The sequence below is a fragment of the Enhydra lutris genome, unplaced genomic scaffold (assembly GCF_002288905.1).
Source record: "Enhydra lutris kenyoni isolate GAN:26980312 unplaced genomic scaffold, ASM228890v2 scaffoldscaffold91, whole genome shotgun sequence".
Lineage (NCBI taxonomy): Eukaryota > Metazoa > Chordata > Mammalia > Carnivora > Mustelidae > Enhydra > Enhydra lutris.
The window spans coordinates 534,412-546,876 of NW_019154175.1; the positions used below are offsets into that span (position 1 = coordinate 534,412).

The window sequence follows — 12,465 nt, forward strand, 5'->3', positions numbered from 1 at the left end:
CTTTCTAATAAATAGATCCAAATTAAGAATTTCTACAATATTTCTTTAGGACACAACCAGAATTCTTTAAAAAAAAGAGAGAGAGAGAGAAGCATCTAGACCCCCAAGAGATTGAGGACTTCTCTAGGAACTCAGAGAGTCCAAAAGGACAATCCTAAAGTTGATCCTAAAGTTGACAGTCCTACTACAAATCCATAGTTTCTTCAACACAAACTTCAGGCTGGTCACCCTACAGTGAATTCTCATAGTTGACAACCCCCACTCATACTCACAAGGGTCCCACTGTTAAATATGAGCAGGCATCTAAGGATTACCATATATTTCTAATCTGAAAAGCACGCAAACACAAATAAATGAGGAAATAAAGACCAAGCAGGGGTAAGGAAACTTAAAAATATATCTATTATTGACATTCTCAGAAGACAAAAGGTATTAATGTCAATGAAACAGAACAGAATGCTATTAAAAAACAACATTCAGTGCTGTGAAATGTGTAAGCCTGATGATTCACAGGCCTGTACCTCTGGGGCAAATAATACATTATATGTTAATTTTTTAAAAAGCAACATTTAATGAACCTGAGAGAAATGAAAAGTATGATATCGAATAGAAATTAAATAAAAGGAATAGAAGATGGGGCACCTGGGTGGCTCAGTTGGTTGAGTGTCTGAATCTTGATTTCAGCTCAGGTCATGATCTCAGGTTGTGAAATCGAGCCCTGCACTGGGCTTGGGCTTGTGCTGAGCATGGAACTTGCTTAAGATCCATTCTCTCCCTCTCCCTCTGCCTCTTCCCTGTCACGTGCGTGCTCTCTCTCTTAAAAAAAGGTGGGGGGCGGAATAGAAGATAAAATGAAGAAATCTTCCATAAAGTGATAGGAAGAAACTGGAGAGAAAAATTAAAAAATTAGATTAATCTAGGAGTCCAGCACCTGATTCACAGGAGACCTGGAGGGAAAAAAATGAAGGGAAAGAAACCATCAAAGAAATAATCCAATTAATTATGTGACTAAACTATTAACTATATAACTAAACATACATAATCATTTCTCAATATATACATATATCAAATCATTGTGTTATACACCTTAAACTAATGCAATGTTGTATGTCAGCTATGTCCCAAAAAACCGGAGGAAACCAATGACGGGACCAAGAGAATCCTTTACGGATACAACTGAAAGCCTACCTCCATTTCTAAGGATTCTCTTTTCAAAATTATTATGTTTTTACCTGACTTGTTTCTTGAATCAGTACTTATTCCCTCAGTGTATTCATTCAGCCCATGCTTTTTTAGTCTTTTTCTGTATTTGGCATAAAAGGGGAAAAGAAAGATATCAGAGGTATCAACGTGGTTTTATCCACATCAGCTCATCTTCCATCACTGCCAAATGGAGTGGCCAGATCATAAGAGCTAACGAAGGCCTGATGATCTAATTCTGCTGGGAATTAAGAGTCAGAAACAAGCATAGGTGTGAGTAGTCTTCTTTAAATTCTGTTTTAATATATCTTTTGGAATTTTGTATGGAACAAAGTCAATTTGGATAAACCTGTAAACTACCCACAGAGAGCAATGATTTTTAAATTATTACAAGGAGGAAAAAGACTCATTAGTCCTTTATCTCTAAGCTTTGATACACCTGCAGAAATGGCTTTTTTTTTTTCTAGCCTTCTTGGGTTTAGGAGTAAATTATGCTCTGCAGAATCGTTTAGAAGTTGGGGTACACTTTCCCACAGGAGTAATTTTGTGAATAATAACCAACTTCCTAAAGGAGCCCACAAGTCTGTTTACCCCACTGATGATGAAAAGTATGCAGGTGAGGGGCTAACAGCTATGTAGAAGTCACCCAGGACTCCAGAGAGGCTCTGCTAACACAGGGGTGGGCGCTTCACATCTTCACTCCCTTATGTCAGCAGGCAGATTAAGTGCCCGTCTCGCTTCAGGAAGCTGGGGTAGATGTCCCAAAGAGACAGTGATGAGAGATGGGGGAGCGGTATGCCCACTGGCTCTAGACTGGAGTGCTAAGGAGACCCGGGAGCTGGAGAGCAGGTTAAGGGTAAACAAAGAATAAACTAGGAGCTTCGGAACTGCAGCCTCAAAACACACTTCTTATGTCCAAACTCATTCCTGCAACGTCTCTTTTCTGTCCCACCGAAGAGCCTCAAGGCTGACCTACCAGCTTTACTTCCATTTCCAATGCCTTTGATTTGCTCTTTCTGACTAGGGTTTTCCTCCATCGTGGGTTCATAAAACAGAACAGTCTCTCAATTTTCCTTCTTCCTTACCTTTAAAGAAGCTATGAATAATTTTTTAAGTGATTAAAAAAAAAGAAACTGACTAGAAATAAAAAGTGTCCTTATTATGCTTATCCTTCCGTCACCCCATCCACCACTGTCCCCACCCTCCATATTTGCTTTCTTTGCTCTTCCCTCCCCTTCCTTCTCCCCTCCCCTCCCCTCCTCTCTCCTCTCCCCTCTCCTTTCTTCTCCCCTTCTCTCTTTCCCTTTTATTTTCACTTTAATCTGCTGGAGGCAAGTTTAAAAAAAGAAAGAAAGAAAATAAAGTAGCCCAAGAAAATTTCCTTGAAATGAAGGCCATAAATTCCTGGATTGAAAGGATTTACTGAAATCCTTGCACAATGGATGAGAACTGAGCCTCAGCAAAAGGCACGCTATTATGAATTTTCAGAACATTGTGAAAAAAGAGTTTCTTGAGAGGAAAAAACAGGTTCAGTATGAAGAATGAAGGATCTGAATGCTTTTGTCTTCACAACAGCAAGAGAAGACAATGGAGAAATGCTTCCATTGAGAAATGAGCGAAATGATTTCGCATCTAGAATTCTACTATTAATTGATTGTAAGCTATTAATTGATTGTAAGAGTAAACATTAGGTCTCAAAAATGTTGCTCCCATATACCCTTTCTCAGAAAACTACAAAAAGATGTCTTTTACCAACAAAAACTAATAAACCAAGAAGGTGAAACCATGGGATACAGGAATCAGGGGATCGAAATGAAGCTCCTTCCCAGGATGCTGGAGCCGAGACATCCACACAGCTCCCAAGGGACTAGTTCAGAAGCCTCCAGGGGAGTTTTCTTTTTTCTTTACTTTTTTAAAGTAGGCCCCATGCCCAGCATGGAGCCCAATGTGGGGCTTGAACTCACAACCCTGAGATCAAGACCTGAGCTGACATCAAGAGTCAGATGCTTAACCGACTGAGCCACTCAGGTGCCCCCAGGAAAGATTTCTTTATGGAAATGACATTGATAGGCTAACTAAGGTATTTTAATATATTAGGAGGAACTTTTGTCTGTGGGAGAATTGGAGTCAAATCAGTGATACGTAAACTAAACAAATGAAAAGACCATTATTAGCTGTAGGGAAAAGGAAACACTGTAGAAAAGGAAAAGTGACCTGAGTATCCTGTGTGGCTTAGCTGTGAATATGTCTCATCCAGTTACAGTAATATCCGCACAGATAATTATCTAACTGAATTGATGCTATAACCACACTAGAGGATGGGGCCATGGGAAGAGCTGTGGGAAATGAGTGTGAGATTGGAGGGCAGTGGGGAGAAGAGAGTGAAATTCTCAGAAGAGAGCAAATTCTCAGGCCAGCAGATAATTTCTAAGCCTGAAATATCAGGACATGGAGACTTGAGAATGACATTGAACTATGAAGATCAATAGCAAAACAATCAGCTTAATACAATGGAAAATGGGTGCTTCTGCAGAATGGGAAATTGGGTGAAAAGAAAGAATATCTAGGGGAGTAAAGACTTCAAAAGAGGTTTTGGCCACTTTTTAAATGATGTGTATGTGTACATATGCACAAATAAACATGAAAATTTAAAAAGGGAAACAAAACCTTTTGCCACTCTTCCTCTCAATTCCATACAGCAACTTTTAATTTTGGGCCAGAGAAATTAATGTTTATTTTTCTTTGGGTGGGACCCAGAGTTCTTGCTGATACAGTGTTAACTTTAAACTGCTCAAAGAGAGAAAAAAACCTGCCCTTAGGCAAATCAGCATTTTGCCTTGGGATTGAGAAAGGGCCTTTCTACTGTGGGGGATAGTGGGGGGACCCAACTAATTCACATTTAGAGTCATCCAGGGCCTCATCTGCCCTGTGAGGCTCTGTTGTGCAGGGACATTCCAGTCTCCCGGTCTTCCTCCCCACATCACACTCAAGTTCAAGCGATAGCTAGACTTATATGCAATCTCTCCCAGTTAGGTTGTGAGTACGTAAGGCATAGTGGTTTATCTAGAGATATCAATAAATAAAATGTACGTATGAAAAATGTATAACCTCACTTCATGTAAAATTAGACAATGGGCATTGAGCAAATTATCCATTTTTAATAGTAATAATGTTTCTAATAGTGATAATAATTAAATAGGTCCTTCCTGAGGACCTTTAACCTTCTAGAATGTCTCAGAAGCAGACCGGCATGAGAGCAGCCCTGGGCTGCAAATGACAGATGTGTCATCATTGCCTTAATGGTCTGACCAGCACCCCAGTGCCTCAGATGTGAGCCTAGTTCTCAAGACATGGACAAGAGAGCTATTCTTACTGTATCGATTTGGTATAACTATATTTTTAAGCTCAAAATTAAATTAGTTTTCTGGCAGCCCTCCTGAGAAAGCCACCTCTTACTATTCATGCATGACCTCTGGTTCATTGTGGACTAGAAAACAGAGCCGAGCCACAACTGCCATAGAGGCTTATTGAGTTAGAGTCAGACTCACTGGGAGCAAGGGAGCCAGTCGGGGGGCCCTGGGAGGCGGGTTCTGGGAACATTTGCTGATACAGGAGGCAGGAAGCTGGAGATTTGACCCTCTTGGGTATAAGTTAATTTATGAGCTTCCAAGAGCCGTGTCTGCATTATTCAGGCTTTGACTACTTTTGCTTTTCTCTGGCTGCCTTTGTTCAGATTGATAAGCACTCCCTGGTACCTTTCTAGAACTGGCAGCCCTCCTTCCAGTCCTCATTTATAATTCTTCTTGGGTAGAATTTTGTCCTCAGTGTCTTGGGCAGCCGTATTCAGCCTGAGTGGATAGACTACTGAAGACTTCGTTCCTTTACATCTAGATCCAAGCCTTTTTCTCTGATTTTTTCCCCTCTCAGTCTTCAGCTAAGCCTAAGATCATTTGAAAGAAATCGTTGTGGCCTCTCCATACAGTGGGACAGTATTCATGAACAAAATGGAATGAACCATTGACACATGCACCAACATGGATGCATTTCCAGGGCATTTTGCTAAGTGTAAAAGGCCAATCTCAGATGTTCACATACTGCATGATTCCATTTATATCATGTTTTTGAGATGGCATAATTATAAAAAAAAAAAAGAGAAAAGATTTGTGGTTCCCTGGGGGAGCATGAGTATAAAGGGGGAGCACAAGAGAGATTTCTGCAGTGATGGGACAGTTTTGTCTTCTAAATGGTGAACTGCTTACATGAACCTATCCAGGTGATAAAATGACAGAGTCATACACATACTTCATGACAGCATAAATCTTCTCGTTTTGACATTGCGCTCTACAACACTTCTACAAGATGGAACCATTGGGGAAACTGGGTGATGGGTATACAGGATCTCTTTGTAGTATCTTTACACCTTTCTGGGAATTTATAATTATTTCAAAATAATGTTTTTTAAAAAGGGATGAACTATTCATAAGGCAACAATATGGATAAATCTGAAAATAATTATGCTGAGTATAAGAAACTAGTCAAAAAAGTGCAAAAGTATAAATGAATTGTACTACCTCAAAACTAAAAATGTTTATGTGCAAACAATACCATCAAGTAAGTGAAAAGACGAAAAGTGAAAAGACAACCCATATGGTGTGAGAAAGTATTTGCAAATCATAGCTATTGGATAAAGGATTTTTATCCAGAATATATAAAGAATGCTTACAACTCAATAATAAAATGACAAACAACTCAACTGAGAAATAGGCAAGATTTAGGTGGACATTTTTCCAAAGAATAGATAAAAATGACCAATAAGCACACAAAAAGATGTTCAACATCACCAGCCATCAGGGAAATGCACACCCAAACTGGGATGAGATAACAGATCTTACTCCCTAGGATGGCAGTAATCCAAAAGACAGATAATAACAGTGTTGAAGGGGTGTTGAGGACATCTGGAACTCTCATACACTGCTGATGGGAACAGAACAAGGTGCAGCTGCTTTGGAAAACAGTTCCTCAAAATGTTAAACATCGTTACCAGATGACCCAGCAGTTCCACTCGTAGGTGTTTACCCAAGAGAACGGAAAACATGTTCACGCAAAAACTTGTTCCTGACAGTTCATAACAGCACGATTCATAATAGCCAAGAAGTAAATCACCCAAATGCCCATGGACTGATGATTGGATAAATGAAATGTGGATTGTCAATATGTCAAACATCATTTATTCAATATTGAAAAGGAATGAAGTGCCAAATTATGCTGCAAAATGGAGGAACCTTGAAAGGGGCCAGCCATAGGAGTTCGTATATTGTAGGACTTAATTGATATGAGAGGTCCAGAGTAGGCAAACATATATAGAGAGAAAGTAGATTACTGTTTGCCGAGGGCTAGGGGATGGGGGTGGGGTGGGGAATGATGCTCATGGATAGGGGGTTTCTTTGGGAGGAGGATGGAAATATTCTAAACTTAGACATAGTGATGGTCACCCAGCTTTGTAAATACAATAAAAGCCACTGAGTTGTACACTTTAAATGGATATATTTCATAGTATATGAATTATATCTAATTAAAACATTTAAAAAGAGTACATACTGTATGATTACATTTATAGAACTTTCTTGAAAATGAGAGCTAACCTATGGTGACAGAAAATATTAGCAATCGCTTGGGAACAGGAAGGGGTATAAAGGGATATGACAAAACTTTTTGGAAAGTGATGAAAGTGTTCAGTCAGACTGTGTGATGGTTTTGTGGGTGTATACATATTTCAAAGCTTATCAGATTGTATATTTTAAGGGTGCGGTTTATCATATGTCAGTAATCACTCAATTTTTAAAAAAGAGCAAAAATGTGTGACTGTTACAAATAATATATATATTATTTATTAAAAACTAATTTGACAAATATTTATTGGGTACTGGTTTAGTGTTAGCTCCCAGGGATACAATGACAAGGAAAAGATGGGTCTAGCCTTCAAGCAACTCATATAGGCACAGGCAAAGAAAGACACATATGGTTGCAAAATGGCTTATGTACCATTTCAAGCCTGGGAAGTCATGGTCAACTTCAAAGGAAGGCTTTCTGGAAGTGGTGAAACCCTTGAGCTCAGCCTTCAAGAGCAAATGGGAGTTAAAGGTAGAAGGTGGGCTTTGTGATGCCATAATGGTCCTCCTTCCTGACACTAACGTAGGAGGAGCCAGGGGAGCACATAGTAGGTACTTGTCATATCTCAGAGGTGACCCGACTTTATTTTTGCCATATTACAGTCATGCTCTTCTCCCCAGGAGCCACATCACAGTGGAATAGATTGTTGTCTTTACCTGTACCTTAACAGTAAGTGTGAAGCCAAGGTATAAATAACATCCTTCATTGCTCTTGGCCGATTTGCTATTATTTAGTTACTTGTGATGTTGTATTCAAGTTCTGTCTTTGCACTATATTTTTTGCTGTGTGAGAGCCAGGACTGAGCGTTCTCACACCATCCTGTCCTCAGCAGGTAGCATAGTACTTAGCACGTTAGCAGTTCTTGAAGAAGTTTACCTGCTGATAGGTTAGGAATTGGGCTGATATAGAATAACACATTTGACTGGTGGCCTCAGGCACGGCTGAAACTTTTTGTGTCAAGAAGTATAAATTGGTCTCACTGCTCCTATCCCGCTCCCTTTTCTCTGCCTCTTAGCTCTGGCCGCAGTCATGCCAGGTCCTGTCCATCCTAGCCCTGCCTACCACCTGTTGGTCCTACTGGCCTGCTGTCAGGCAACTCTTTTGGTGGGTCCACTCCCAGAGGCTGCTGCGTGAGGTTCTTCTGAAAAGGTCAGGACAGTCTGTCCTGGAGAGGGCAGCTCTGGCCGTTGGCCTGCTCTTGGCCAGTTGGGCATTCTTGGGCCCTGGTTGAAGGCCCACTCACGTGTTGTCTCTTCTCCTCAGCTCTTCTGTATGCCACTATCTTCGGGAACGTGACGACCATTTTCCAACAGATGTACGCCAATACCAACCGGTACCATGAGATGCTCAATAGCGTTCGGGACTTCCTGAAGCTCTACCAGGTGCCAAAGGGCTTGAGTGAGCGAGTCATGGATTATATTGTTTCCACCTGGTCCATGTCCAGAGGCATCGACACAGAGAAGGTAAGGAGGGCGATAAGCTCAGGTGAGCCCTGTGTGTCAGCTTTCCCAGGGAGAATAGAGGTGCACCTGGGGCCGGGGGTTCTCAAACCTGGCTGAGGTTTGGGTAGTTGGGTTCCCAAGTCCTACCCCCAAAAGTTTTGCTGGCTTCCAGATCGGCTTTCCTCAAGGACCAGCAATTAAGAGATTAAGAGCCATTATTTAAGAAACTGGAAAGACAGTGTGTATCCTGGAGAACTTGTTGGAAGTCTAACTGTCCAGGGCAGAATTTCCCAAACTTGTGTGATGGTAAGGCTCAGGGCCATCCCCGGGGAGGTCATCATCGTGACTAATTTTCCTTTGACCTCAGGCTCTGAGATGGCCAAGCCCTGCCACTGATTCTGTCCTTATTTAAATTTTTGGTATTTTGTCCATCGGGGATTTTTTTTTTTTTTTGCGTGGATTTTGATTTTGTAAAATACTGTATTAAATTGTAATTTATGTTGATTACTGAGATTTTAGCCCAAGGCTGTTGCCTCACTGTAGTCTCAGCTCTGATAAGATTCTCAGAATTCGCAGTCATTAAACAGATTCCCAGCCTCTATACCAAATGTATGGAATTCCGGATTTAGAGGAGGGGGAGGTGTGAGGAAAAAAATCTTCATTTTTAACAATTGCCCAGGGGACCCTCTTCATCAGACAAGTCTGGTGAATACTTATCAAGGGTTTGTGCCTTAGTCTCACTGGCTTGAGGAAAACCTCAGTTAGACCTCTAAGGCTAAGGTATCAGTTTTCCCATCTGTGAAATGGAAACAGCCATAAATCCCTATTGTTCTCTAAGAGTTGCGTTATTCTAGACGCATTTCAATAAAGTGGAGAAACTTTGTGGCTGGGAAGAACAGAGAAAAGATGCAGCGGACTTTCTATTCACTTCACAGTTATCTCCTGTGTTCATTTTCTATGAGCAGCATGTCATCCTGGGTCCGTTTTTCTCTGCTTCTCAGTGTTTTCCACCCTACTTCTCCTTTTACTGCCAGTCTCTAGGTACTTGGGGAATTCTGATTCCTTTCGCTGTCAGAGTAAGAAAAACAGAAAGATAACGCTGTTGCAGAAACCTAACACATTCAAAGCCAAATGCCTCTGACTTTGGAGCAGCTATCCTTGCTCCTCTTCCTCCGTCAGAAGGGTTAGCTGAGAGTGGAAGTTTAAAAGGAAAACCTGAACTCAATTTAATTGATTCCCACGTAAAAGGAAGGATAATTCAGGTTTGTTGAAGATCAGCCATGGCCACAACGGTAACATAATAAGCTCACCACCGTAGCACTGGCTACCTTGCCTTGAACACTCGTTAAAAACAAGTATTTACCGCGCTCTCTTCCTGCGGGCCCCGCGCTCACGCTTCAGTGACGCTCTATGGCAGCTCTGGGAGGGAGCTGCTGTTATTTTGACCCCAGAGACAAGGACCCAGAGGCCTGGTTAGTTTTGTTAACTGCCTCTGGTCATAGAATTAAGAGTGGCATAGTCAGGATTTGAATCTGGTTTTGTTTGACTTGGAAGCTTGTGCTTTTCCTACTGTTACTTTTTAATTTATTTTAATTTATTTTTTTAAATTAAAACATGTACTGGAGGGAAGAAGGATGAGCAGATGAGTCCAGATGGAGTTGCCCTCGTTTCTGACCCAGGCAGGGCGTCAGTCGGGTGGGTCTGAGTCCCTGGCTTTGCCAACCACCTGCCCTTACTGAGTCTGGTGTTTTTGCTTCATTCAGCAAGGCATGTAGGTTCTGTGGGTGCCTGGCAGCTGATGGAGCAGAAAGGAACTTTGATCTGTCGGCCCTGGGGCTCCATTTCCCAGGGACCAGGAGGGCTTTGTAAATCTGGTTGTCTGGAAAGAAACCCTTCCCCATCCCAGGGCAGGGCTGGGCTGGGTGGCTGCCCGTGGGAGATAGCACCGTCAGCGTTTGCCTGTCCTGCCCCTCTCCACTGACTCACTTTCCTGAGAGGCTTTGGGATTTGCCCCAGGTCCTGGCCTAGCTGGAAGAGGGAGTACTGTGACAGCTCACTGCAGGGCCCAGCCGGCCTGGGCGGCTTCTCTTCCCAGCAGGGGCTTGGGACAGGCAGCTTCTGTGGAGGGATCCAGTCCCGTGGTCCCCTGGCTCTCCCTGGTTCTGGGTCAGAGGGGTCAGGGAAGACCACGGAAGCCTAGGGGTATGGTGGGGAGGATGGGGGGTGCTGGGCTCCTCTCGTTTGACCAGCAGCAATTAGCCAGTGACCATGAGCATGTCACCTGTTCTCTGAGCCTCAGTTTCCATGTCTATAACACATGGACAATAGATGCCTTTTAGTGCTAAGGTCAACCCCTAAGGCCCATTTATCTATGGCGTTCTGGACCTCCCTCAGCCTGACTCACTGCTCCTCTGTGCTAAGGACCTCAGAAATTAAAGCTCACATGCACTGAGCCCGTGTGTGTGGAAGGCACTGCACCAGCACTTACCACACACCAGCTCAGAGAATCCTCAGAATTCTGTACTCATGTTCAAAACAGAAGAGTTGGTTAAAGAAGCTAAGTATGGCTTCAGGTTCACAGGATCAGTAAACCTTAAAGCCAGGAATTGAATCTGGGTCTGCCTGATCTTAAAGTCTATTCTCTCAACCATGTGTCTGTCCTGTCCGGCCTGGGGTGGTTCCATGAGCCTCCATGGTGACATTTCCCTGTGGCCTTTGAGGTCCTCAAGAACCAGGAGGGATGGTTTCTCTTAAGGACCAAACAGAAGGGAAGGTGCCCAGGAAGGGGTCTGCAGCTGAGAAGCATTCAGCTCAGAGAGAAGGGTTCAGGACCCCCTAACCCATTCAGTGTGGAGCCAACAGGAGAATGATGGAGATGCCTTATGGCATGGCAGTCCGTGATGTTCAACCCCCAGCTTCCCTCTCCTCCTCACAAGTGCTTTCCAGTGGATCCAGGAATAGGGCCCATGAATAAAACATTGTTTCTGTGCCAAGGCCTCGTTCATTAGCAGCCTCTGCCAGCAAAGCCCAGCCCAGGGGAAACCAAATACTGAAAGGTGAATTTACCTGGAGAGTAAATGTTGGTTTTGAACGGCTGGGCACAGTTTTGACAGGACATGTGAGAGTTCTCCCCCTGGTGTTCTGCCTGGGAAGAAGAGGATCCAAATTAAATCTGCATTTCTTTCTTTTTTTTTTTTTTTTTTTTTTTTTTTTTTTTTTTTTTCTTAAGATTTTATTTATTTATTTGACAGAGATCACAAGTAGGCAGAGAGGCAGGCAGAGAGAGAGGAGGAAGCAGGCTCCCTGCGGAGCAGAGGGCCTGATGTGGGGCTTGATCCCAGGACCCTGGGATCATGACCTGAGCCTAAGGCAGAGGCTTTAACCCACTGAGCCACCCAGGCGCCCCTAAATCTGCATTTCTATAGGAGTCTTGTTTTTCAATGAGCTGGAAGGAGGGAAACACTTAGTAAGCTCTCAGCCCCAGCTGGCCTTGGCAGTCTGAATTTTCCTGTCCCTCTGCTCTGTCAGTGCTCCTTCCCCTCTCGCAGAGATCCTGCTCACTTCCTCAGCATCCTGCAACCCCAGAACAAGCAGGAAGAGGCACATGGAGCATGGGGACCAGTGTGTATGGAGCCCCTTCCTGGGTCCTACACTGTCCTGGAGGAACCATACTGGTACTTGTCCTTTCAGTTAATCCTCCTGAGCCAATGTGAGCAGTGTGCACTTTATAAGAGAAGGTCAAGTGTAGAGCAGTTAGGCCACTTGGGGGGAAGGAGCTGGCATTTGGACTGTTGGACCTCTCTGTCCACTGCCTCGCCTCCATGCAGAGTGCAAGGGCTCCTGAGAAGGTAGGGTAGGAGCAGCGCAGTCACGGGCAAGGTGAGACTTGCACAGACTTTTGAAGGAGGCGGAGAAACTTACAGATTCCAAGGTGAGCTCCAGGTGCAGAGGCAAATGCCCTATGTGAAGGCACAGAAGCAGGAGTGTGGGGGTAACCAGCATCCTAAGTGTCTTCATTGAACTTGTTTGATTTTATGCCCCCAGCTTTGCTCACTAGACTAGAATGGAAGAAAGGGTTATTGAAAGGACACACCTAATTTCTCTGGAAAAGTCCACTTGAAGGCATCCTACTGTGTTACCTAATGCTTGCTAT

The 12,465-nt window shown here is 43.2% G+C and overlaps 1 protein-coding gene across 2 annotated transcripts in view; it reads left to right on the forward strand.

Moving 5' to 3' along the window:
* The window catches only part of LOC111162367 (potassium voltage-gated channel subfamily H member 1), a 373,079-nt gene that overhangs the window by 256,552 nt on the left and 104,062 nt on the right, over positions 1-12,465 (forward strand). For both annotated transcript variants that reach the window (XM_022526742.1, XM_022526743.1), the window contains exon 8: positions 8,134-8,333. In XM_022526742.1, coding sequence (XP_022382450.1) covers positions 8,134-8,333 — 200 coding nt within the window. The remainder of the gene's footprint in view (positions 1-8,133; positions 8,334-12,465) is intronic.